This window comes from Cuculus canorus, chromosome 3 (genome assembly GCF_017976375.1).
Source record: "Cuculus canorus isolate bCucCan1 chromosome 3, bCucCan1.pri, whole genome shotgun sequence".
Taxonomy (NCBI): domain Eukaryota; kingdom Metazoa; phylum Chordata; class Aves; order Cuculiformes; family Cuculidae; genus Cuculus; species Cuculus canorus.
In genome coordinates this window covers 7,114,975-7,141,551 of record NC_071403.1, presented here as the reverse complement: position 1 = coordinate 7,141,551, position 26,577 = coordinate 7,114,975, and the positions used below count along the sequence as shown (strand labels likewise).

General features: G+C 37.1%; 1 protein-coding gene across 1 annotated transcript in view; it reads left to right on the top strand.

The window, feature by feature from the left end:
- CSMD1 (CUB and Sushi multiple domains 1) overlaps positions 1 to 26,577 on the top strand; it is a 1,155,040-nt gene that overhangs the window by 551,649 nt on the left and 576,814 nt on the right. The window contains exon 4 of the mRNA XM_054063646.1: positions 16,469 to 16,663. Coding sequence (XP_053919621.1) covers positions 16,469 to 16,663 — 195 coding nt within the window. The remainder of the gene's footprint in view (positions 1 to 16,468; positions 16,664 to 26,577) is intronic.

The following is a 26,577-nucleotide window of genomic DNA, read 5'->3' as shown; positions in this document are numbered from 1 at the left end:
TCCGTCTGCACTCCTAGCACTATAAGCCAGTGGTTTGCTGACTCCACAGTGTTTTGCCTACACCAAGCAGACAAATAGAGGAGAAAAACTAATACTATGAAAAATGCTATAACTCCCAGCACCGAGCTGGAGGGTCAGGTACCTGATAATATCGGCCTCAGGTATTATGAACATGTGTCTGTGGATGAGACCTCTTATGACTTGAGTATTTTGTCTCATTCTAACTTAGTTCCAATAAAGCGTAGTGAATAACAAAATGCTTTAGGGTTATTTATTGCAGCACTAATAGGGACGTTACAAAAAAATCTGCAGATTTACGCTGAAGTTAAATAATTATCCTTATGGGGAAAATCATAAGTCTTTTGAGATGTTTTTTTTCTTCCCTTCTATTTTTTGATTGTACAATTACTTGTCTACCTAAGTGAAAAGGTAAAAGGTTTTGGAAGAAATGAGTTGTCTGACTTAAAAAGCAAGTATGAAATATAAAATCACTGGCCCAACTTTAGCTAAGCAGGTATATCAAATATTGGGCATAATTACCAAAGTGACATTCGGCAATTAAAACCTTTAAAGAGTGGTTAGTAAGACATGAAACTGTCCACGTCTTCCATCCATGTAAAATTGTCTGTGGCCTTGTACACTAAGAAGGCTCATATGTCTTTTTCCGCCAACAGCAGGGAATCAGCCTGGGATGAAGGGCAAGGGAATGACAAAGTATCTTTTATGCATACTTATGCTGCCTTGCTTGGAGCTGTAAAACTGAAGGGTAAATGAGATTTCCTCCTGTGATCTACAACACTAAGTTCCTGTGAATGTTTGAGCAATCAAATGCTTTTAAACTTTATTACATATTTTAAGACAGTAAGTTTACTTCGTGTAGTGCTAGGAGATACCTGGAGTTTCCTTGATTACTTAATACCGTGTAAAATACGGGAAGAGACGAGTTAATCGTTCTACATTTTATAAAGACTAATTGTGATCTACCAAGTTTCTATTTTGAGAAAAGTCAACCCAAGAATATCCTGCACAATTTGTATTTAAAAGAAGGAAATGGAAGATTTTTTTTTATCACCACAGTGTCTCTGTACGCCCAGTCTGAGAAAGGAACTGCAGGCAATGAATCTATATGTTGGTTATTTCCATTTAAAAGAAAAAGAGATCCTGATTCACATCTGTAAAAGCCATCTGAGTTCTTCTGAGTTCTCCCTTACAGCTACTCAGGTAGCTCTTACTTTCTATATTTTTCATTCACTGCTGTACTTGAGAGGAGTAGCCTTTCTGTTTGACAACTTCGAAAAGATTTTACTTTTCCAAAATGGATCTTAGCCCGTAGAATAGGAGAAATTGTTTCGATTTTATGTTATTCACTGTAGCAAATAAGCTAAATCTTCTGTTTGCCCTCATCCTCTGCAGCTGTTAGTAAACCAACGGACTCAACGGTATCTCAAAAGCATGGTGGGATTGAGGGGGAACACAATTATTCTTTATGTTTTAAAAACTTTGGATCAAAGTATTACTTCCATGTTAACCATTTAATTTAACATTAATGTACTTTTTCACTATTTCTACAGTTTAATAACAATCATTACTGTGTTTCATGCCATTTTAATGGATATGTGCTTTCTGATTGACACAAGGTGTATATGTTTCTCTGAAACAGTCTAATAACATCTTGTTCTGGATTTCTTTTTATAGTTCTGTTGAAATTGTCACCGTTGGCTTATGAATACTTTTTTTCTCATTCTACTTCACATATTGACTTGATTATCTGTTGAGTGTCGTGCTCCCAAAAGAAGTGAGCGTGTATATGAAGAAGTAGGTAAAGACATACTTGTATGTTGCCTACTTATATCAATACCAAGTGCATTGCGAGCACTGTTGTACTTGGGGTGGTCTATGAACGAAAAACAGGCAAAATATGTGGTCAGAAATGATATTTTATAGGACTAGCTTTTGTAAAATGCATTTAATAAACTATTTTTTTCTTTTACTGAAAACATTTTGAGGAGACATTCAATATGTCAATTCTTATTCTTACAGTGTTCTTAAAGTGTGCCTTTATTACTTTAGCATTCAGCATCTAAAATAAATTCCAATAAACTCTAAACTTAATTTTCCAGCTGTCAGAAACCACGAAGATTTCTAATACCATATAAATACCACATATTGGAGATACTGAAGTGGCCCTTAATAATTTCAAATATTTTGTTGCTTTTGTAAAGACTTCTTATATCATTGGGAAGTGTTTCACAACCAACCTTGGAACCACAATAGAAATGTGGATGAAGATGAAGGCAGAGCGTGTTTGCCTCTTGAGATGTTAGCCTCTCACCTTGACAAGCCTTTTATAAATGGGAGACCAGTTTAATGAGAAAGAACTGCTGTCATTACGGAAAGAACATAAAGCTCTCACTTGTCTGCCATTTAACATCTGGCAGATTACACAACTGGTTTTTTGGGGAGAAAATTTAATGGGTTATTATCAGAGACAGATACACAAAAATCATTTTGTCTCCCAGGGTTTACGCGAAGCAAATTGATGTGCTGGGCTGCATCTTAGAGGGACAGTCCAGCACAAATTATTGCTTTTCGAACTTCAGAAATCCATACAAGGCCATAGGTAGCTCTTCAGCAGGCTAAAATCTCCAGGAACCAGAGTTGTATGAAAGCCTTGGGGAAAAAAAGGTTCTGTAATCTATTTAAGTATTTTGAATTGCATAGATATGATCCCTGCTATCAGTACAGTGTAGATCTTATCCTTGCTCCTCTCTTTCATGTCCTTTGGGGTTGTACTTTTCTGATATTTAATTGTCTGTTGTTTCTATATCCAAGCAGATGGGGATAGCTACATGTTGAAAACAAACTCCAACCGTTTTTTGGCTGTATAGAAGATGATTGTCCCATTCCATTGGAGGTGGCAGGAGGCATAACTTTGTGATTTATCCCCTGAAAGAATCATTGTAAAAGGAAAGCTGAGTGTGTCATAGAATTATTTAAAAGCAAAACAAACTTGAAGTGCTCTCAGAGGGACAGTAAAAGGATAGGCCACTGATCATGTAGCCATCCAAAAATTTTGTGTCCATCTGCCACAGTCTCTGCTGATGCTCTTTCTCTCCCTTGTCTAGAGTGAACAATCAATACCTTCTCAGTGCCTTTGTCTACACCTAGATATTAAATCCGTGTCAGTATGTGGGCAGGGGAACTAACAGCCATCTATAATATTTTTAGATGGATTTCAGCATAAGTTTTCTTTGGGCCAAGTAGCACTTTCCTGAATGATTCTTGGGAATGACTCAGAAGTTGGTACATCTTGGTGACTGTTCTGAACAGACAATCTGGATGCAGCCATCCTGTTTTGCAGCTCAGAAAGTGTAAGAATAATATGCCAGCTGGCCTCAGTTCCGTTCAGTTTGAGTGTATATTGTAGTCAGAATGTATCCTTATCCTAATCTAGTGACTCATATATGTGAAGTCTCTGGAAGTGCAGCACGATGTCCAGTGAAACACACAGTCTTCTGGGGTTTTCAGTAGAAGAAACTTCTTTTTTTTTTTTTTTCAGATTTGGAGATCACCCTTATTCCCTTACATACTTGCAGTACAGAAACAAACATGGAATTAATGAATTCTGGGACAATTTCAGTATTAGACTCTCTTCCACTTCTTCCAGTAAATAATCTTTTAGACAAATAATAGCAGACAATCTCCTTTAGCTGAACATTGAACAAGTATTGTTCTAAAGTAAGCTTTTCCTTTGATATGGCATCAGCCTCACAGATGGCTTCATTGTTCGAATAACCACAATACTAATTTGGCTGTCAAGATTGTGATAAAACTGAGGAGGATGAAAATACCTTCTGGTGTTCCATATGCTGATTTAAGCTTAGGGTTAAAATAGACAACTGCAACCAAAGTGGACAGAATGTCATATTATGTAAAAACTTTGCAAAGAACTAGTGAGTTTCTTCTTTGTTTTATGTTTTTACCACATTGGTGGTGTTGGAGTCTCAAAAGAATTACGGGGATGGACGACACATGGAAATTGTTTAATAGTGTCTGTCTGCAAGCGTCAGTTATAGCCATCATCTCATAAAAAGAGCTAGAAGAACATCTAGTGTGGTCCTGAGAGATAGTTCTCCACAAAGTCAGTTTTGTTTAGATCATTACTGAGTGTAATAAATTGGGTTAATACAGAATTCAGTGAGTTGGGGGATACTGGTTGGGTGGACTTTGAAATTCTAGTTGTGTAAAATGAGTTTGAGGGTAAGTTTTAAGAAAAAGAAGGAAAATTGTGATTTGCAGCTGCAGAACAGGCAACCTTCACTCATAACACAAATAAAATTCAAGCGTGAAGACCGAAGTTCTTTAGAAATTTCAAGGGGGTTTTACAGCAAATGTTTCAGATGAAACTTGTTGAGAAATCTTTCCATTTTCACTTGTTGGCACTCTTCACTTCCTTAAAACTTTGTAAATAACGTTTATGGGATTCACTCTAATCGGTCTCTTTGTTCTTCTGGGAATAACCACAGATCATCATCATCAGATTGAATTATTATATCTCTTAGTTGTGGTTTTTATTTCTTTCTTTCAATTTTTCGTTTGAAAAATTAAATTGAAACTAACTGTTGTCTGTGTTTATCTCTATGACTACAACTCAAAAAAAAAAAGGACATCTGTGCAAGCAGTTAGCTTACCTGGAAGCAGTTCAGAGGAAGGTTTACAGTGCTGTTGTGCTGAATTGTACACGCTGTCTGCTGTCAGCCACTTTATAGCACTAGGTGTGGATATGTAGTTACGGAAAAGGCTTATTTGCTAGGGTGAAGCACTATTCTTATTTGGCTGTGGTTCTTTCAGGACTTCAGCTATTTCTCCATGCTTCACCCTATTTCGTGAAAGTACAAAAGTAAGCCTATCCTCTCATTTTAGTAACGTACTTCTCAATAAGGATAAGATAGACACCTTCAAAGCGTTTCCAGTTAAAAACAAGTATCAGGAAAAACTGGGATTCACATTTCTAGGTGTTTAAAATTTATGTACACTTGGGTAAGAGATATGTAAATCTCTTCATGCTCCACTGCATTTTTAATAGTGATAAGAATGTAGAAATTTTGATTGTGCAATATATTTTGTTTAATCATATAAGCTTATCAAGATAGTAGTATCCTGGTACATTCTTGTCTCCCATCTTGAAACAAGTGTACGTTTCCATGTAAAATCACAAGTCCATTAATGTTCTTCTCTGTCAAAATCAGTTTTAAGTGTTTCCATGAAAAGAAATGTCAGACCATAATGTTTGGCTGCCGACAGGCTGACAGGGCAGGAGATGTGCGAGTGGGCCAGATGAAGAAGCTTCTACTTTCATTGATGATTCCTTAAGACAGAGGCAGTAATTTTTTATTTAAAATCATTTTGTAAATTAAGGTCAGCTTCAGACTAATCATACTCCTCCCAGTGTCTTCCCTCCATATGACTGTATGGGAAATGCCCCACAGTTTCATATTTTGCTTTAAATGCTGCTCATTTTCAACCCTCTTGTGATTCGTTCATGTGCTTTTATTTTTGTTCCAACCCTGCCTTCAGCTTATATAATATTTCTTATGACCTGGAGTTTACCCTCTGGTGTTTTCATAGTGACTGCATTTTTATCTTTATTTCTCAGATTAAAGCTGTGTAAGTCTTCCAATATCCTCCTAAAAGCTCTCCAGTTGCATGATCACTTTAGTAGCCCTGCTCTGCGTTTTCTTCAGTTTGAATTACTCTTATTTGAACTCAGGTAATCAGATTTATACACAGGCCTGCAGATAAGGTGTTGGCAGTTTCTTGTACTTATCTTTCTGTTTGGTAAGTACCTTATTTAACACACAGAGATATTGTCATTTTGACTTTCATGCCATATGGGCTTTCAAGCACAGGATGGATTTGACTTTTATGAATCAAGTGTGTGTCTTTTGTCTAATGGGATCTTCAGAAATGATTTCGTTAAAAAAGAGTATTTGGTTAGTTTAATTTATTACCATACATGAGGCGGTGAGCTAGAGGCAGTCTTTTGATTACATTGTTTATACTGACAATTTGGAAGTAATGCTGTAGAAAGTTAGTTGAGAAAACAGGAGATCCTTCATTGCCAAAAGGTTGTCGTGTTCTTCCTCAGAACGGGGAGGGCAGATATTGTACACAGTTGTGATGATCGTACTGACAAACTGGATGACAGACCAAGGAACAAACTGAACTTCTTAGAGGAGGCACAAAGGCATGATTTTGATATTTTTAAGAATATAACTAATGACTTTTAATCTCTGGTAGCTGGCAAAGTTTCCATTTATAAATTTTGCACAGCCTCAAATGCTTTTTATAGCCTTGGCCTGGGCTGTCATGCTCTGCTCGTTCTCTTCTTTCAAGAAGAGAGAACTACAATCTAGAAATATTGCTCACTGATTTCAGGTCACTTAGGAAAGTGTGTAGTACATCTGAGGCAAAATAAGTATGAGGAAGTAGAAAGTTTTAGCTTTAACTTCAGATTGCTTTTGCACTTGAGATTTTTCTGGCATTGTTTGGACAATATTGACTTTTATGGTGTTATAACCAACGGCAAGACATTTATTACATACTTTATAATAAAAGTAAACACACTAAAAATAAAATCCATCAATCTTTCATTATTACCTGCACAAGAAAATTAAAGTATCAATCTCAATGTGGAAGATGTATTAGAGTTTTAAAGTTATTGCACACTCTCAAATGATTTTCATAGCGGTGCAATTATATACAATTTTGCACATCCTTAGAGGTGGGCAGACACAGAAGGGTAAATGCTTGTAAAACAAGAAAACTGTAGTTTTCAAAAGCAATACAATCCAAGAATTTTATCTGGAAAATATTGCAATGATTTATGAGTGCACAAATACAGAAATGAACACATAACGGGCAACAGATTTCCTCTTATCCTTGGATTCTGTGAAAATACATATTTCTACTTTACTCAGCTAACAATAATAAACATAACAGCTTTATTTATGTAAACCAATAAGGCTGCAGGTTTTCAGTTGGTCAGTTGGTAATTTTAAAGAAAAAATATTTCAAGTCAACTGAACAAAGACATTCTGAACAAAAAAGTCCTCTGCTGATAAACAGTGGGCTATGTTTGATGCCTCAGTATGTGCATTTCTGTGCCATAAAGATTCTTGAATGCTGCATTTGTCACCTTGAAGTGTAAATAAGCCCTTGTTACCAGGTGTTCCACAAACATCCACTTTGTATGTTTTGGTTTCTATGAGTGAACTCTTCCTTCCCCTGGAGTAAATCAAATGAAATCCATTAATTTTTGATGGAATAGTGTTTAGAAGAATGTAAATATCCAGTGTTAGATAACATGCACACTAAAGCTTTCAAGGTTAGTTGCGTGTCTGCGTGGATGTGTGTATGCGAACATGTGCCAATGTCAAAAAATTTGGTACTACACTTCTTGTAGTAGATTCTGATCATACTTATTTGTAACACTGGTGTTGGGAAAAATTTCCTCATTTCATTTTGGGGGGAATAAAGATGAAAATTGTATGTATATTTCTCTTCACATCCTCCCCTCCTCAAAAGATTAGTAGCCAGTTTAGACTGATCTCTTGTATGAGGTTTGTATTTGACATATCAGCTGCAGAAAGAGGTTTTGGAGAAATCCTGGGATCTTTTATCAAGAAAAAAACCTAAAACTGGGAGGATTCAAACTGAAGATTTGGTGTTTTGATCTAATAAGTATTGTGTGTATGTACATATAATATACATACACACACTAAAATAAGTAGATTAAAAATTCAGTGTTCACAGAAGTTTTTATTAAATATCATAACAAAACTATTATATAGAGTAAAAATTAATTAAGAGATAGTACCAGTAGAGAATAGTTCTTGAATTACTCTTCCTATAGGAGACATTTCTTTTAACTATTATTTTTCTTATTATGTAGTTTCACCTTATCTTTGTTCTACCAGGGGCTTGTTAAAAATCAGAACTTAAACATAAAATTATTTTATTTTTATTATTTCTATAGAACACCAGGCCCTAGCTGTGGACCAATACTCTATATTACATTAGGTATTATCATTTTGCCTGTGCTTTCATAATTTGTGTTCTGGATGCATGTAATCAAAGTCAAGAGTAAATGTGAAGCTCAGGATCATAAAAATTAGGAATAAAGTTACAATCAGATGAACTATCACTACCTGCTAGTGATTCTGAAGGGCCTTGTTTGTCAGCAAGCTTCTTGAAGATGGAAATATAGACTGATTTAAATTGGGAAGAGGCTTTGGTGTTTGTTTGATTAACACTCACTTACCCACACCAAAAAAGGGCCAAGTTAGACGAGGTTGCACAGGGCCTTGTCCTTTCACAGATTGGATATTTCCAGGGACACATTCCACAATCCCTCCAAGCAATTTGTTTAAATTCTTGGCTGCTCTCAAGGTGGAATAAAACCTTGAAGAGTCTAAAAAGAGTTTTCTTTGTTGCAACTTGCATCCATTTTGTCTCATCTTGTCACCGTGTACATTTGAGACAAGTGTCCTTTGCACTCTCTCGTTAGCCGTATGGAGGTGGAATTAAGATTCCCCCTTTCCAAAGCAGTCTTTTCTCCAGGCTTTGCTTTTCTTCCTCACCCTGCCATCACAGGACAAGTGCACCACACCCTGGCCCTTGTAGTGTCCTTCCACTGAACCAGATCTGGTACATCAGTGTTCTCCTCGTACTGGAGAGCCCCAGACGAAACACGCTACTCCAGACACCAACTCACAAGGACAGTATAGAGAGGAAGAACAGTATCCCTTGGTTTGTTGGCTGCTCTTTTACTCTTCTACAGTTTGGGGTACAGTTGCGTGTCTTCGCTGCCAGAGTATGTTCTGCCAGATCCCTTTCTGCCCCAAACTGCTTCCTAGCCAGTGGTTGCATGGGGTTACACTGTCCAAACGGCAAAACTTTGTGTTTGCCTTGCTGAATTTCACCATATTTGTGTCACAATGTTTCAAAGGGATCTCAGTAGCCTAAAGAATAGCAGTCCTGCCCTTCAGCGTACAGAATGCGCCCTGATTTGCCATCATCCTGAACTCAATGAGGGTTCACTGCATCTCCCATGAAAATAAAAGGTATTAAAGAATAACAGTTGAGGAATCAACTAGCAACCAACTGCCAGCTGAGCTCTTTGCTGGTGGTCACAACATTCTGAACGCTGCAGTCCAGCCAATTTTCCTTCTACCTTGCAGTCCAGTTATCCATTTCATGTTCCAGTGGACCTGTTACAGGGCTGCTGTGAAGAGCCTGATCAAAGGCTTTGCTGAGGTCATGCTAAACAAAATCCACTCCCCTCTAGTCCTTTAAGCCAGTAATCTCTGTGCAGAAGCCAGTCTGGTTGGTCAGGCATGCTTCACCCTGTGTTGGCTTCTCTAGCCTCCTGTTGAACTGGAAGTTAAAATCTGGATAACGTACTTAGTTCACTGGAGGTGAAGTCGCTGGGCTGGGTACTGTTCAACAACTTCATCAATGACATGGATAATAGCATGCATGCTCAGCAAGTTTCCAGGTGGTACAAAACTTGGAGGAACGGCCGATGTACCAGATGGTTGGGCTGACTTTCAAAGAGGTAGTGACAGGATGGAGAAACAGGCAAACGGAAATCTCAGAGATCTTAATGAAGGGAAAAACAAAGTCTTACACCTGGGAATGAATAATTCTGCAGATCTGCGGAGAAGGATGTGGGGATCCTAGCGGACAACTTATTGACCACAGGTCAACAATGTGTGCTCATGACAAAGAAGACTAACAGCCTTCTGGGCTGCTTTATGCAGAGTACTGCCAGCAGGTGGGGACATGATTGTTCACTCCTACTCAGCACTGGTGAGACCACGTCTGGAGTGATGTGTCCATCTCTGGGCTCCTCTGTACCAGATAAAGACACAGACATACTGAAATACGTACAGAAAAGGGTGATAAAGTTAGTTAAGGTCTTGGCACGTCTGACCTAAGGAAAGACTGAGATCTGGTATTTTTCAGCCTGGAGAACGCTCAGGGGAAGAATCTTACTGAGATGTGTAAATTCCCTTCTGAGAGGGGTAAAGATGATGCAGCTGGACTCTTCCCAGTGGTGGCCAGAGGCAGGATGAGAGGCAATGAACACAAAATACAATACAGAAAATTCCATTTAAACATAAGAAAAACCTTATCGGTGGAGTCTCCATCTTTGGAGACACTCAGAACTGAAATAGGCATGGTCTGGGCAACCTGCTCTAACTTCTTAATGTCCTTCACTTTTCAAAAAGTGTCACATCCATGAAAACAAATTTGTAGGGTTTATTAGTTCTGAGAAGAACAAAGAATTTTACAAAAGATAAGACTGTTCAGTTTTTGTTATTGTACTGTCCTCTAACAAATGCCCTACATGCATCTTTAATGTCCCATACTAATGCGGAAATCAGCTCTGGTTGATCAATTAACTATGCATTGTACACAACTCCTGGAAACAGAAATGACAAAGTTGTTTAATAAATTGACAGTGAAATGTTACATGATTTTCAATTGATTCAGTATTTGGAATTATTTAGAAAAGAAAGGTAAAAATTCACTGTAATGGAGGTAAATGTAAGAAATTAGAAACTTAAATAAAATCAAATATATTGATTTTGTAGTCTTTTTCAAGGTAGAAATGGCAAGTACAATTCTACAGAATTCTTTAGAATTAGTTTTTCAAATAGATCTCTTTATACCTTAAGAAAAAAGCATTATATTATTTCCAGAACAGATTTATTAAAGAAAATACTTTAAAATGTACATACATCTCTTTCCATCTTTTGTTCAGTACAGCACTTTTAGTTTTGTAGATTGAAAGGCTATTATTTTTTTTTCCCTGAATTCTTTTCAAGTGACGCTTCTTTTCTGAGCTGGGGCAGAGACTTCAGTTTCAGTGCCATTCTTACAAGAAAATCTAGTGTTTTTTCCTTCCCTGTTTGTTAGCATATTTTGTTCTGTTTTCATGAGTATAGTTATTGATCTCTTCAAAAATTTTCTTCTTCTATTACTCTGGAAATTCAGTTATAAGTGTATCTTCTGTTAATATATGAAATCACAAAGTACAACACTTACTCTGGGCAGGTGGACAAGGTATCATGGGCTGTGCATCACACCTGTTAAACACCTTGACATCTGCCCTGAACTTTTCTGTAACCCTGATTTTTTCCAAAAAGCTTCTGAAATTCCTCCTAATGTTGTAATTCCAAACCTGTCTATCATATCAAGGGATTCTCTGGCTTCCTTCTAACTTAAACTTTTTCCTTTGTGTGTGGTTTCACCTCTGGCCACCAATTTAAGAATGTAAAGTTAGGAAACATATAGAGGACTATTAGAGAGGACTGTGAAAAAGCAAAAAGTAGCGTAGTTTAATGTTACATTTGACTGAACTTAAGTGCAACTCAGAAAATTCTTCCAGTTGTTTCAGGAAGAAGAGGGAAAAGAACAAATAGTGTATCCTTATGAAGTCTTGTAAAGCTATCAAAATAAGTGAAGGGAAAACATAGAATCATAGAATCATAGAATGACTAGGTTGGAAAGGACCCACTGGGTCATCAAGTCCAACATGCACCTTGATCCTTCCTTTCCTCCTTCCCCTTCCTGTCTTTCCTAGTTTGATTTAAGCTGCTTTCATAATTGTTTCTGTCTGTTGCTGACTACCGTGTGTATCATTTGCCCATAAAAGCTGGCCGAATGTTTCACAGAATGGTGAAACTGGTATCTTTAGCTGACGTGAGCAGTGTGAGCTTTTTGCTAGTAAGGCCTCTAAGTGATCTTTGCAATCTAGTTGATAATTGTGACATCTGAGGGGGAAAAAAAATCCATTATGTTGTCCTGAAATCACTGTGAGATTGAGCCCCTGGATAATACTTGCAGCAAAGGTTGGGAAGTTAATTTTCAGTTTCATATTTGATTTAAAATCTAGATGCCTTATTCGTCTAAAAAATAGGGGATTGGTGACTATAGACTTCAAAACCCACAGAATTTATTAGAAAGTATCTTTTTTCAACTTGACCTTTTAAACCAAAGTACACAAAAGCATCTTTCCAAACCTGGACATTACATTGCCAGTACTTGTCAAGATTTTATGGCGGTTTTAAAATAAATAATAGAATCATAGAATAGTTTGGGTTGGAAGGGACCTTAAAGATCGTCTAATTCCACCCCTCTGCCATGGGCAGGGACACCTCCCACTGGCTCAGGCTGCCCAAGGCCCATCCAACCTGGCCTTGAACACCTCCAGGGATGGGGCAGCCACAGCTTCCCTGGGCAACCTGGGCCAGGGCCTCACCACCCTCATCGTCAAGAAATTCTTCTTGTGTCTACTCTAAATCTGCCCCTCTCCAGTTTATACCCACTACCCCTAATCCTGCCACTACAAGCCCTTGTAAACAGTCCCTCCCAATGTGGGAAAAATGTATAGGCATTGCTTTTTGTGTATCTCAAGACTCTTTCATTCTGGTATGATGACCGTAGTAAGAAAAATCAGGTGGAATAAAATAGCCATTTGAAAGTTTTTTTCAGTTCAATGACAGCTGCCATTTATGTCCTGTTTTTTACATTATCAACCACTGCTGTCTAATTTTATGTGTTTTCTTAGTTATGATATATCGGAAAGGATTAGATGATGAAATCTGATATATCCGACAAAATGAATGCAATCCTCTGTAAGTGAAAGAAAGATTACTATATTTAAGGACTGTGAATATCTTTCAAGTGACCTGTATTTCACATAAATATGGATTTTAGCTTCAGAAAGAGTATTAAAAAGACCGTGTAAATAAATAATCTGATACACGCCATCTGAGAATGAGTAATTTCTAATTATTAGTTTATTTAACAACCCTTGATTTTCATACATCATAAAAAATGATGTAATTTCTCTGATATGTTTTACAGTCCTGCTGTGGTGTAGCCTTTTGGCATTGTCTGATCACGAATGCTATTATTTTAGCATATAGGTTATGATGTTTTGAATAGTTTGCTAAATTAATAAATGTATAACGTATGTAGTTTAAATGGTAAGTTAAAACTTTTGACATGTCATATGATTAATAAATTACATTATGGATGTTGATCATGTGCATTTTTCAGTTCTCTTGTCTAGGAAGATAAAGATAATGTATGTGGAACGCCTGCCTTTTAGCTTTAGTTTAATGAATTAATCTTCCTACACATTGCTCCAATTTGATCCCTGCTAGGAAATGAGGTCCACACAGGTTCTTACGTCTGTCATCAGGGTGAAGGTAGACTCTTGAGGAGGAAAAGTTAGGAGATGGATCTGCTTGACTGTTTCATTTTTTTGGGTGGGATATTTTTGCTTTTTAAATACTAAAACTAAAGAGTTTCCTTTCCAAACTCTGAATTTTTATTTTTTTTTTTAAACCTGGGAAGAATTTGAGTGAAGAAAAATGAGATAAAATGCGCTGAGAACACTCTAATAATTTCAGTCAATATAAAAAAAAAGTACCTATGTTATTTGTATGTAGTATAGTTCATAATTGTTCTCAATACACACTGAACATCAAATTATTTCATTAATGAAGCATCTTGATAATGAAAAATGCTGTAACACTCATGATTTTAGGAGCTTCTTCCTGGAAGTGACTGCAGATTCTCAATCGTGTTGATAGTAGACCTCAGTAACACTCTAGAAGAATATGAGTCTTTTGCTGAAAACTTGGCAATGAAGTTAAAGTTTGATGAATATATTTAATATTTATATATGATGGCTTTGGTCAGTGAGAACTCTCAGACTCCAAAGACAAAAAGATTTTGGTTCCTGTTAGGAACCTTTAAAGGATAATTCATCTTAAGTCCAGACTAGAAGCCATAAAGTCTGTGCAGGTGAAATTGTGCAGCTACCTCAATATATTTCAATCAAAGTTTTAGGAACGCACATAAATATTGTAATTGAATGTTTGATCTTGACAAGTGGTGGCATGTAGGTGTCTCGTGCTCAGGGACACGGTTTAGTGGTGGTCTTGGCATCGTTAGGTCAAGTGTTGGACTTGATTTTAAAGGTCTTTTCCAACCTATACAATTCTATAGATCTATGAAATTCTGTGAATTATGACATGTATTATTGAACACGGCTGTTTTAGAGCACTCATCTTTTACTGTTTTTCAGAAGGTTGTGCTAAAAAGCGTGCCAGTTTCAGGATGCCAAATCCTGAGTTTTTTTTTGGGATTCTTGTCAGATGTAGTGCTTTGAAGAGGCGGAAAAACATTATATACACAGTTAGAAGGCTGATTTGCTGCAATAGGATTTCAACAGTTAGTGCTGTTTGTCACCTGTATGGCAGACGTAGATTTGCTGTGATGCATTTTCCTCGCGAATGCAGTTTATCAGAAATCATATTGTCTGTGAATAATGCCTTTTTATCCAGATAGCACACCCACTCATAAAAATAAATGCTGACTTTTGGATTGTATAAGTATTTCTGTCTATAGCAGATCTTATGATGAGAATATTTCATATTACTCTGTTTCGTAAACATGTTTTGATTTAAAATAACAGAGAGATTCTTGTTTCAAATGGAGATATTCCCCTGTGTCAAAACATGTAACAAATCTTTGGTTTTTTGAGTTGTCTTGCAAAATTACCTCTATTAAGCTACCACAGCTAAAACAGTTAAAAGGGGGAAAAGTGCAAAGAGACAGGTAACATTTTTAGTCGTGCTATAAAACATGTGAAAGCATATAGCTTATGTGCTGTAACATATAATGGATCATTGTTGCCAACTTTTTGAAATGCAAATTAGTACCTTTATTTCATTCCAATTATTTCAATGTCTTAAAATCACCTTATTTTATATATATTCATTCTCTTATATTTGAATCGAACACTGACGCTCTTTCTGATGTGAATGAGCACATCCAAATACATACTTTGTTCTGTGAAGGCAGCTGAAGCAGCACAAATCACTCAGCAACCTGAAATAGTTCCTGTAATGCAGAGAAATCTTAAATCTCCGATCTGCAACATTGGGAGAACATTTGTTTAAATTATTATTCATTAAAGTGTTATGTGGTTTTGTTATCACCTTAATATTTATAGAAGATAGAAGATTTTTTTTATTTTTCTCATGAAATGATGCTCTAAGTGAAAGTGCAGCTTTTAAAATATTTTTGTCTTCATTTTTTTTTGCCTTTTCAGAATTTTCCTACATAATTTCGGTTGTAACGTAAGCTAAATTATGAACATTTAAGTGCCAGTGTGACTGAGTAATGCATTAAGGGTGTGCATTCAGTAATTGAACTTACACTCTATAATGGCGCTTAATTAGCATTGATGTATTGATATAATGCTTTACAACACTCTGAGGATGTGCATATAGTGAGTAATTAATTCTCCCAACATGCAGGTTAGCGAGGTTAGTATGGTTATGATTATTCTGCAGACTGGGAAGCAAAAGGAAAGAAGGATGAGGTGAAAGAATTTGTCTGTGAAACATAAGGTTTCTGTAATAATACCTGAATTACATGTGAGCTTTTCAGGCCACCATTTCTTTGATGAACACGTTTATCTTTTGTGCTCTGTTCCTGACATATTTCAGTTTCCTGTGCATATTTGTACTGCTCTATAAGGAAATTAAAGTATTTTAACTTGTACTACTAAATGAAAGGAATGGCATGCCATTAAAAACTTTCAGATGACTTTGAGAACAAAAACAGTTCTATTTGCCTCCTCCTCAACGCACACTTTTGTTTTTCCTGGGTGATGAAGTATCGTCTTTAAACTGATTAGTATTTAAATAAGGTCAATCTCTTGCAAATAGTAGTAACTTTCTGCAATGAAAAAGAAAATAAGTATGTCCATTCATATCAGCCCAATGTCACTGCTTAATCATTATTTCCTTCATATTTTCAGTTTCTGTTGAAAAAGATTGATTTATTTTCTAGTGCAATTCAAAAATAAGGAGAAAATAAAAATTTAAAAATGTATTTTTAATTTACTGTAAAAGACCAGTTAGTTATTGTATTGTTTTAAATTGCTATTTTATTAACTAAAAGGAGAATTGTGCATAGAGTGCCTTCTAATGCCTAGATACTTAATGATGATGAATGAATATTTTTGCGATATTTACTAAAAAGGAATTAGTAAGAACTTCTTTTAATCCATTAAAGATTTTAGAAGAAACTGCAAGATTTATAGGGTATTTTGTTTGAAAATAGATCTGTAAAGAATTTCTTTGAAGGACTGCTAAACCAGGAAATGAGTTTGAAATTCACTTTGAAAATGATGATGTCTGTTATAAACGGAAAACTTTTGTGAAAGACTAATTTTGCCTTATTTGTATAAGGAATATTCTTTTAAAAAAATAATAACAAAACCAATAATTTAGTTACCACTTTTTTTACAAGTATTCATTGCTTTGCTGTGCAGATTTTTACTTTAACATTTTTCCCTTCTTTCTTTTACCAGTATTACCTAGTCATACTTGTGGCAACCCAGGAGAAATACCTAAAGGAGTACTTCATGGAACAAGATTCAACATTGGAGATAAAATCCGATATAGCTGTGTCTCTGGTTACATCCTAGAAGGCCATGCCATGTTGACTTGTATTGTGAGTCCTGGAAATGGTGCATCATGGGATTTTCCAGTTCCTTTTTGCAGAGGTAAAAAAAAAAAAATCCATAAAATGTTAAGGCAATATTAAAAAAAAAATGTAGATTAAATAACTTTATTCTGATTTTTTTTTCTTTTACTTTCTAAATATAAATGTACTACTGGTCTGTCTGAAAATTTACACCATTTAAAACTCAGTTTTAAGTCACAGCTCAGAGGCAATGACTCTACAGTTCACATTCAGAGATATATATTATCTGATCTGTTTTCTTTTTCATTTACATGGGAGATAGTTAAAGTGATTTGATGGCAGGATCTGGCAGATGCTTTTGCAAGTTGCCACTTTTGGAAACTTTCTGCCAGGAAGGATAAGCTTGAAATCTTCAACCATACATTCCTTGAAGAGGCCCTCTGCTGGTCCAATCCCTTTGAGTCCAACTGTTGCTCAAAGCATAGGTAACTTTAAAGTCAAGTCAAGTTGCTCAGGCTTTGCGCAGTTAAAATATTAACATCTTCATGGATGAAGATTAAAAAGCCTCTCTGGAATCATGCTCTAGATCCTCGCTGCCCTCATTCTCATGTCTGGTCTATAAATTGGAGAGATATGGATTTGATGGATGGAACACTCAGTGGTTAGGGAACTGGCTGGGCAGTTGCACCCAAAGACTTGTGGTCAGTGACTCAATATCCAAGTGGACACCAGTGATGAGTGGTGTTCCTCAGCAGTCAGTATTTGGACCAGTGTTATTTAACATCTTTATTGGAGACAGAGACAGTAGAATTGAGGGAAGTCTCAGCCATTTTGCTGATGACACTAAGCTATTGGCATGATAAACACGCTGGAGGAGAAGGATGCCATCCAGAAGTACCTGGAAAGCCTGGAGAGGTGAGACTGTGCTAACCTCATGAGGTTCAACAAGGCCAAATACAAAGTCTTGCACCTGGATCAGGGCAATCACAAACACAGAAGAGGCTGGACAGAGAATGGATTGAGAGCAGCCCTGAAGAAAGGGATTTGAGGGTGCTGGTGAATGAGAATCTCAACATGAGCTGATAATGTGTGCTTACAGCCCAGAAAGACAACCTTATCCTGGTCTGCATCACAAGAAGCCTGATCAGCAGATCGAGGAAGGTGATCCTGCCCCTCTACTCTACTCTGTTGCCACCTGGAATACTGAGTTCAGTTCTGGACTCTTCAGCACAGGAAGGATTTGAATCTGTTATAGTGAGTCCAGAGGAGGACACAAAGATGGTTAGAAGGCTGGAGCACCTCTTCTATGAGGACAGGCTGAGAGAGTTTGGCTTGTTTGGCCTAGAGAAGGCTGTCGGGAAACCTAATAGCAGCCTTCCAGTACTTGAGGTGGGCCTACAGAGAAGCTGGGAAGGGGCTCTTTATCAGGGATTATAGTGATAGGATGAAGGGCAATGCTTTTAAGCTGAAATAGATGTTAGGAAGAATTTTTTTTACTGTAAGAGTAGCGAGGCACTGGCAGAGGTTGCCCAGAGAAGTTGTGGATGCCCCATCTCTGGAACTGTTCTAGATCAGGCTGGATGGGCCTTTGAGCAGTCTGACCCAGAGGAAGGTGTCCCTGCCCATGGCAGAGGGAGTTGGACCTGGCTGTGTCCAGTTCTGGAATCCTCAACGTAAGAAGGAGATGGAGCTGTTGGAATGGGTCCAGAGGAGGCTACAAAGATGATTGGAGGGCTGGAGCACCTTCCCTACGAGGACAGGCTGAGAGAGTTGGGGTTGTTCAGCCTGGAGAAGAGAAGGCTCTGAGAAGACCTTATAGCGACCTTCCAGTACCTGAAGGGGCTACAGGAAAGCAGGAGAGGGACTATTCATAAAGGCTTGTGGTGATAGGACCAGGCAGAACAGGTATAAACTGGAGAGGGGCAGATTTAGACTGGACATTAGGAAGAATTTCTTCCCCATGAGAGTGGTGAGGCACTGGCCCAGGTTGCCCAGGGAAGCTGTGGCTGCCCCATCCCTGGAGGTGTTCCAGGCCAGGTTGGATGGGCCTTGGGCAGCCTGAGCCAGTGGGAGGTGTCCCTGCCCATGGCAGGGGGGTTGGAACTGGATGGGCTTTAAGGTCCCTTCCAACCCAAACCACTCTATGATTCTTTGATTCTACAATTTCAATCAGTGCAAAATGAAATTATTTTTTTTTACTAGTTCTTTGAAAACAGGAAGAAATCAAAATTTTTCTAACTTTTAGTTAGCTGATTTTAGGATTTCTTCCTTTTAATGAGAATTAATAAATAGGTTTCGGAAAAGCATACATGTCATAAATTCATGGTGTCATGTCTATGTTTGTTACGTTTCTGCAGATACTGCCTTTTTTGGTGGTGTTCACTGCATACAAACATCTGTAACAGGACTGAAATTTTGCCCATCATTTACAATTCTGTGAATTTAACCTGTTAGTAAAATCTCAAGCGGGTTTCTAAACCTTATGTAGAACTTACAAGAAATCCGATGAATTCTGTGTACCTTCTGTCAAGAAATTAGAAGCATAAGACAAAAGGCGTGTAACAATTAATGATTCCTGTGAGCTGAACCATTGCGTCAGTGGATTTTGAGAGTTCATGTGAAATGTCAATTTGATGAAGGTTTTTAGACATTCTGTATTTTACTTCATATCACTAGTCTGGAACATATGCCATGAGGTAGCCCTTTCCATTCACTATCTCTTCAAGCAAGAAATGTTCCCCTGTTTTTTCTCTAAGAATCTTGGTCTTTTCCATGAGCAAAAAACTTTTACTACAGTTTTGTTTCTAGCTGGTATTCTTCTTTCTTGTCATTGCAACCTAATTTCATGGCATCCATCCAAGATAATATAGCAGGATTAAGTAAAGCAGCATGACTTGTATACTAAAAAATCCTAACACCCTTGTTCTCCGTGGTACATTTCCCTGACTTTACTGATGCTGGCAAATTACTGTTTTCTGCAGTTTTGTGGCTTCATATTTTCAGAAGCATTAGGAAGCTGTTGACCAGTAATTTGTACCTTGTCTAACTATACAAATGTTGTTTCTGCTAGAAAAATTCCTATTTAATTACTTAAATCTTCAGTAAAAGGTAGACAGCATTGACTCTTGTTTCTGCTGTTTAGTTTCTCTGGCTGCTACTCAGTTTCAGGGATTCTGTTTTTAAAGTATAGCTGTGCAGAGAGTGTGGGAGCTCAACTACACGGAAGGCTCATTGGTGGCTTAGAATGAACTCTGCACAGAAATCAAAGGTGCAGTCGTTGGTATTTTTAGAAAATTTATAAAGGTGACTCTCAAGACAATTTTTTTCTCTTTTTTTGTTTTCTGTTTTCATTTAATAAACTGTGATGTGTAAGTATGGCAACTTCCAAACTGGCAAAGATAAAAAACAGCCCCCAAAAGACTAATTCAAAGGTATGTTCTGAAAAGATTAGGTAATTATTAAAACTTAGTCCTGTTTTTCCATATGAGAAGTAAAAGCAGTCATGGACTTTTCTGCTCTTAGAAGCTAACTAAGAGCTTTATCATGAGTTTCTGAAAAAAACTGAATGAATGCCTTACGAAAATTCACAGGGAGAATCAGTGGCCCGTGTAAGTTCTGTCCTTCTGGTTTTTGTCTCAAGAATTAAAAAGGTCTTTGTTGTGTTTATCTTGGCTACCCAAGTCACCCAAAACATTTACCTTCTTTATCTTGAGGTTGAAATACTGTGTGCTACAAGTCTGAAGCATTTTGAAAGTTAATTTCATTCTCTTCAGTAACCCCACTAATAGCTGATTTATGATATGTGACTACTTCCAAATGAACTTTGTATAATTAAGTTCTCAATTCTCAGTAATTTTGAGAATCCCTAGTTGATTATAGTTGCATGAGTCTAGATTTTTATGAAGCTAACATTAGGAATACAAATTGGATTAGTGATATTACAATGGCAAGCTTTTTCTCACAATGAAAATAGCTCTGAAGGGAAGATGATGTAATATGTTATCATTAAAGAGACACCCAATTTTAGGAGGCATAATAAAGAATAGGTAAAGAGGACAAACCACTGTAAGAGATCATACATCAGAAAGGTCCAAAAGGATAGAGTAGTAAATAATCAGAATCCAGATTTAGAGTAATGTTATTAGAAAATATACTTTAATGAAGAATATATAATCAAGAAGGTGTTATTAGAATAGATAAAGGGAGAAGGGAAGAAAGGTTTATGTTTCTCTGTAGACTAAGGTAAAACCAAATACGGAGATGCAGAGCTGATATTTTTAAAATATCTAGAAAAGAGAAATTGAAGGGTTTGGTGTTATCCATGCTTTCTGGGGTAGCAAGTACTTGATGTAATTTCTTCTCAGCCTCTGAGTTTCAGACAAATATGATTTTATAAGCTTATGGAGGAGAAAAAAAAATGTCCTGATTCCACCGTCTATCCATTTTTATAAAACATTCAGAAAAAAAGGGATAGAAAAATAAAATTTCCCAACAATTCTGTTTATTGATGTTGCGTTACATGATAAGTTGAGATTATTTTCACAAATCTAACTTTTAGATTGACGCGGCAGGTTCCTGCCTGAACAATTTTGTTCACTTTCAGAACAATCTGAATTGCTTTAGGAAAAGCAGATGGGATACACTGTGTGATTTCTTACACAGTTCTGCATGACAAACTAGATAACACCAAATGGAGATATAGATGCAGATACACATTCTTTCTTATATATGTGTGCATGTTTGTAAGTAAATATACATATATTTACACATACATATACATAAGTTTATATATTCTTGTTCTAACATGCTTCAGTAGGTATGGAGAGACTCCATAAAAAAATTAAATGGTCAAAACTGGATCTGTGCATTAAGGTGCCCAGAAAACAGGAATAAGAAGTGCAAAATGACATAAAGAGTAGAATGCAAACATAGTGAAGATACCCAGGATGGTAGAGTCAAAGAATGAAAAAGAGGACTTCAGTCCATCGGGAACAGGAGTAAAGTTAACATCAGGGGAAGGTACACTGACTTACTAAAGCTGAAAAACAAACCTCAGGAGCAGCCATAAAAAAGCTGAAGGATTTCATGACTGCAGGAAAACTCCTGTGAATAACTGGATTAACTTCCCTAATTATTAAAAAAAATATATATGAAATCTTCAAGAGTCATTAATTTGCCCTCAAATTCAGCCTTTTCTCTTTTTCCTTCCAAATTAAGTCTTTATTATTAATTTGATGTGCACTGCTATTTTAAGGGATCTTTACCAACATTAGAATACAAATATTTTGTTAAGTGAAAGATTATCGTATCACTGGAAAACAGCTTAGAACACTTAATTGAAAAAGAAGAGAGCCTTTACAAGATAACCACAAGACTGAGCTTTTATTTCTGTGGGAGAGAAAGTATGAGATTACAGACTGTTGATTAATTTTTGAATTTTGCAATCTAGCTATCCTCTCTTAAAAGCACGCTTTTGCATAAAAAATGTGGCAGAGCTGGGGTTTTAATTTTAAGTTTGTTCAAGCACATACTATCAGTTAATAACTGAGCTTTTCTGCCAGGTTAGCACATAGTTTGCCCATCACTGTTTCTTTGTTATTTGAAATTTAATTTCTTTGTTGACTGATAGATCATATTTCCTCTCCACAGTCGATGGAGGAAGAATAGGTGTTTGTAATGCAATAAACTGATATGACTGAATAAATAAGAATTGTGGAAGGCTACTAAATTAAGTAAAATATTCGCAACTTATAAATGGACCATTCTCAAGTCCCTGGAGTACAAGACCACCCCACTGAGTCCGATATTGTCAGGGCCAATAACTGCAGGGCAACCCCACTGGGGTCTGCTTAGATTGAGCTCACTGAAACGTCAAAGCTAAAATGTTCAAAGCAGGGCTAGAGCTGCAATGGGTGCCCACAGGTGCCTAAACAAATTTTAACAATTTCTTTGTTTCTATTTTGTAAATACTATTAACTTGAAGTGAAAAATCTGACTTTTAAATATACGTAAATCAGACGCTGTTTTCCTAAACGACAATAATTTCTGAAATTTTAACAAAATAAATGGCATTCCACTTAGAGAGCTATCCAAATTATTTTGAAGTGTCCTTTGAAAACCCTGGAGTGAGAAAGAAAATTCATCTTAGGTGCATGGTCTAATGAGTATTTAATTTATGTGAAGCTGATCAACAGCAAAAGAAGAAATTGAGAAAGGGAGGCAAACTGATTAGAGCACTTATCTGGAATGCAGTACATCTGGATGCAAGTGATGGTAGGAAAAAATCCACATCATCTTCAGGCAATTTTCTGTTTATTTAAACACAGAAAAGAAGCACAGGTGTTGGCTTTTATCTATTCAAAATAAAATAAAAAAATACAATTATTAAAGAATATTAGCAAGTGAGGGTGAATACAGAGATGGTTAAAGAGCTGGCTGCCAGTTGGAACTAGATTAGATCAAGCAGTTGACTGATAAATGTGTAATGCTACACCATTGTAACACTTAGCGATGTTTTCAGTCTTTCTGAATCTGGCTGTTTAACAGTTGGCATTGACATATTAATTTATTTTTTTTTAAACTTGGCATTAATATACTATGGCTTGTTTTGGGCTTTTGCCAGTAAGACATTTTAAAATAGTAATTTTAAAGTCTTATTTGAAAAACTCATTCAACAAACTCCTCGTATTAACCATTTCCAAAATAACCTTCACATGTATCTGTGAAGTAATCATTCACGATTATTTCATACATGTGTTTGCTGTACTGAAAATTGTTATGAAATGAGCAACAATTTACATACAAATTGTCATTTAATAAAGACCTGAATAAATTGTAGAATATCTCAAGTTTGAAGGGACCCATAAGGATCATTAAGTCCAACAACCTGCTTCTCACAGGACTACTTAAAACTAAACTCTTAGTCTTATGACTAAGGGTGTTGTCCAGATACACTCTAATCTTGGACAGACTTGATGCCATGATCACTGCCTCAGAAGCCCCTTCCAGTGTGACCACCCTCTCTGTGAAGAACCTTATCCTAGTGTCCAATCTGAACTTTCCCTAACACAGATTCCTCTCATTCCCTCATGTCCTATCACTGATGACCAGAGAGAAAAGATAAGCACCTTCCCCTCCTCTGCCTCCCTTGAGGAAGTTGTAGACTGCAATGAGGTAACCCCTCATCCTTCTCTCCTTCAAACTGAGCAAATAAGTGACCTCAAACACTCCTTGTAAGTCTTGCCCTTGAGACCTTCCACATCTTGGTCACCCTCCTCTGGACACGGTCTAACAGTTTGATGTCCTCCCTTTATTGAGACACACAAAACTTCTCACAGCACTCCAGGTGGGACCGTACCAGCACAGTGTTAAGTGGGACAGTAACCTCCCTCACCTGCCTAGCTACGCTGTGCTTGATGCATCCAGGGACACCGTCGGCCCTCTTAGTTGCCAGGATATCTTGTTGACTTATAGTCAACTTGCCATCAACCCCAAACCCCAGATCTCTCTCCTCAAGACTGCTCTCTATCTTCAATAAACGACAAACTGTTTCAGTGCTATTTCTATTAATGCGTGCTAAATAATGTATGCCCGTGGTTCATTTAGAACCCCGTAAAGCTGCAGTATTGTTTAATTGATAAGACTTGCAAAATGTGAATGAAAATGGCAATATGTCATTTGATGATGATTTATAAATTATCACTGAAGCTTTTAATTGCATCTACTCTGTTGCTGGTGATAAAGAAGTAAGGAAATCACTATGAATGACATAATAAAGAAACCTTTTCTACTTTAATATTAATTTTGTACTTCAAGTCACAGCTGGTATTATCAGTTACGTTACAACAGTAAAGTAGTATAATGATCTTTCAAATGAGGACCTTTCAGTATAAACTAAAGCTGAATAGTTAATTCTGATCATTTAAATTCATATTTGAAATTAATTTTGAAAGCTTAGATGGAGTTTAACTTTTTTTTGTTTTATTATGCAATAAAAAAATTTCACTAGCATAAACATTTTATTTTTTTTTCATGAAAAAGGCAAATAGAATACAGAATGTTGCCCTCTGGAAGGCATTTGTAAGGGAAGGGGCGACCAGTAAGTATGATTGAATGTTTGAAGTTATCTAAACCAATTTAAATAAGGACGTTTTCTAAGATACTGTTCCTGTTCTTACCCCATCCTTGGATATCTACTTAGCAGGGCTTGCCAAGATCTCGTATATGTAGAACACAGCTTACCAAAATTTTCAGACTCCTATTTTTGGTGAAATGGTTCTTTCTAGTTTGAGAAAAATGTAAGATTTTTCATTGACTACCAGTATTCCTTGTGATTCTTTTGAGTTTTCATGCATTAGCTTGATGGATATGTTTAGCTGTTTTATCCAAGCTACGTATCTATACAGTATATATGTTTCTTTTCAAGTCGTGTGACCCATATATGTTTTCATGTATACTTTCTATAAGATGCAGATTGTCTAAAGCCAGAGCACCTAATTCCAGACTAGTGAGAGATCTAGACGTTTGTAGCTTTTTACTTCAAGTAGTCATTTATGCTGATACAAACAGCACTCTGCAGTTGCTTACAACTTGAAAATAACCATGAGTGTTTGGAATTAATTACTTGCACATTTTAAAATGCAATTTGTTAATCACTTAGAATTTGAATTCATGAAGCCTGAGGCACTATCTGCTATCAAATTACTCCAAGCACAGTGATGCATTAAGAATCCCAAGCACTATTCTAGCTCTCTCAAAAGCATAGTATAGAGAAGGCCATGTCCAAGAAGGAGGATCAGTCGAAGGAGGCCATGTAGCTCTGGGGCCTTCTGGTGAAACACAGCGTATGTCTGGACAGTTTGTCTCCTACCTTACGAGTGGTGTGTCTCCTACCCTCCATGCCTGTCTGTGCTCAGACTTATGCAATTTATTATGTTTTTGAATCGTAGAACCATTTGGTCGGAAAAGACCTTTGGGGTCAACCATACCTGTTCACTACTAAATTCTATCCCTGAGCACCTCATCTACCAATCTTTTAAATGCCTTCAGGGTTGGTGACTCAACCGCCTCCCTGGGCAGCCTCTGCCAGTGCCTGTTAATCCTTTTGGTGAAGAAATTTTTCCTGAATTATTCTGAACTGACCCTTGTGCAACCTGAGGCCATTTCCTCTTGCCCTATTGTCTGTCACGTGGGAGAAGAAACCAGCACCCACCTCGCTACAATCTCCTTCCAGGGAGCTGTAGACAGTGATAAGGTCTCTCCTCAGTCTCCTTCAGGCTATACAAGCCTCGTTCCCTCAGTAGCTTCTCATAAGTCTCCAGCCCCCTCACCAGCTTTATTGCCTTTCTCTGGACATGATCCAGCACCTTAATGTCCTTCTTGTAGTGAGGGGCAGTTCAACAGTCTGGTTGCCTTACCCTGGATGCTACCTATGATGAAGAAAGTCTTCAAACCACAGGCTCCCGGAACATGGCAAATATGTCAGAGGAAAGATCATTCTGTGCAGCTGCTCTTTGCCGTGATCTTCCCCTAGCACATTCACACCTGTCAGAGAAAAAACACCGAGTCTCTGGTCTGAGTTAGTTTCTGTGGTCTCACCTGACTAATGTTCCCTTTCCATTTCTAAGCTAATTTGCTTCCTCACAAACTTCTTAAAAATGCTCTTATGAATAAATTGAAAAGCTGTGCATCCCTCCGAGCAGATATCTGTAGTCGCCTGAGTTCCTTTGACTTTCACTGGTAATGCACGCTGTATAAATTTAGATTTTTGCATACGATTGCCAGAAATAATCAACTATATAAGCCTTCCTTGTCAGCTGTAAAAGTCAGAGCTTTCGAGCTCAAAGCTTAAAGGACTCTGCAGCAGAAACACTGAGTAGCATTGTAATTACCACTAGCATGTTACTTAATGATAGTAGAGGCACAGTGGGAGATGGTGTCATTGAGAATGTTGCCATAACAAAATTCAACAGCAAGCAGCTAGAATCAAAGATG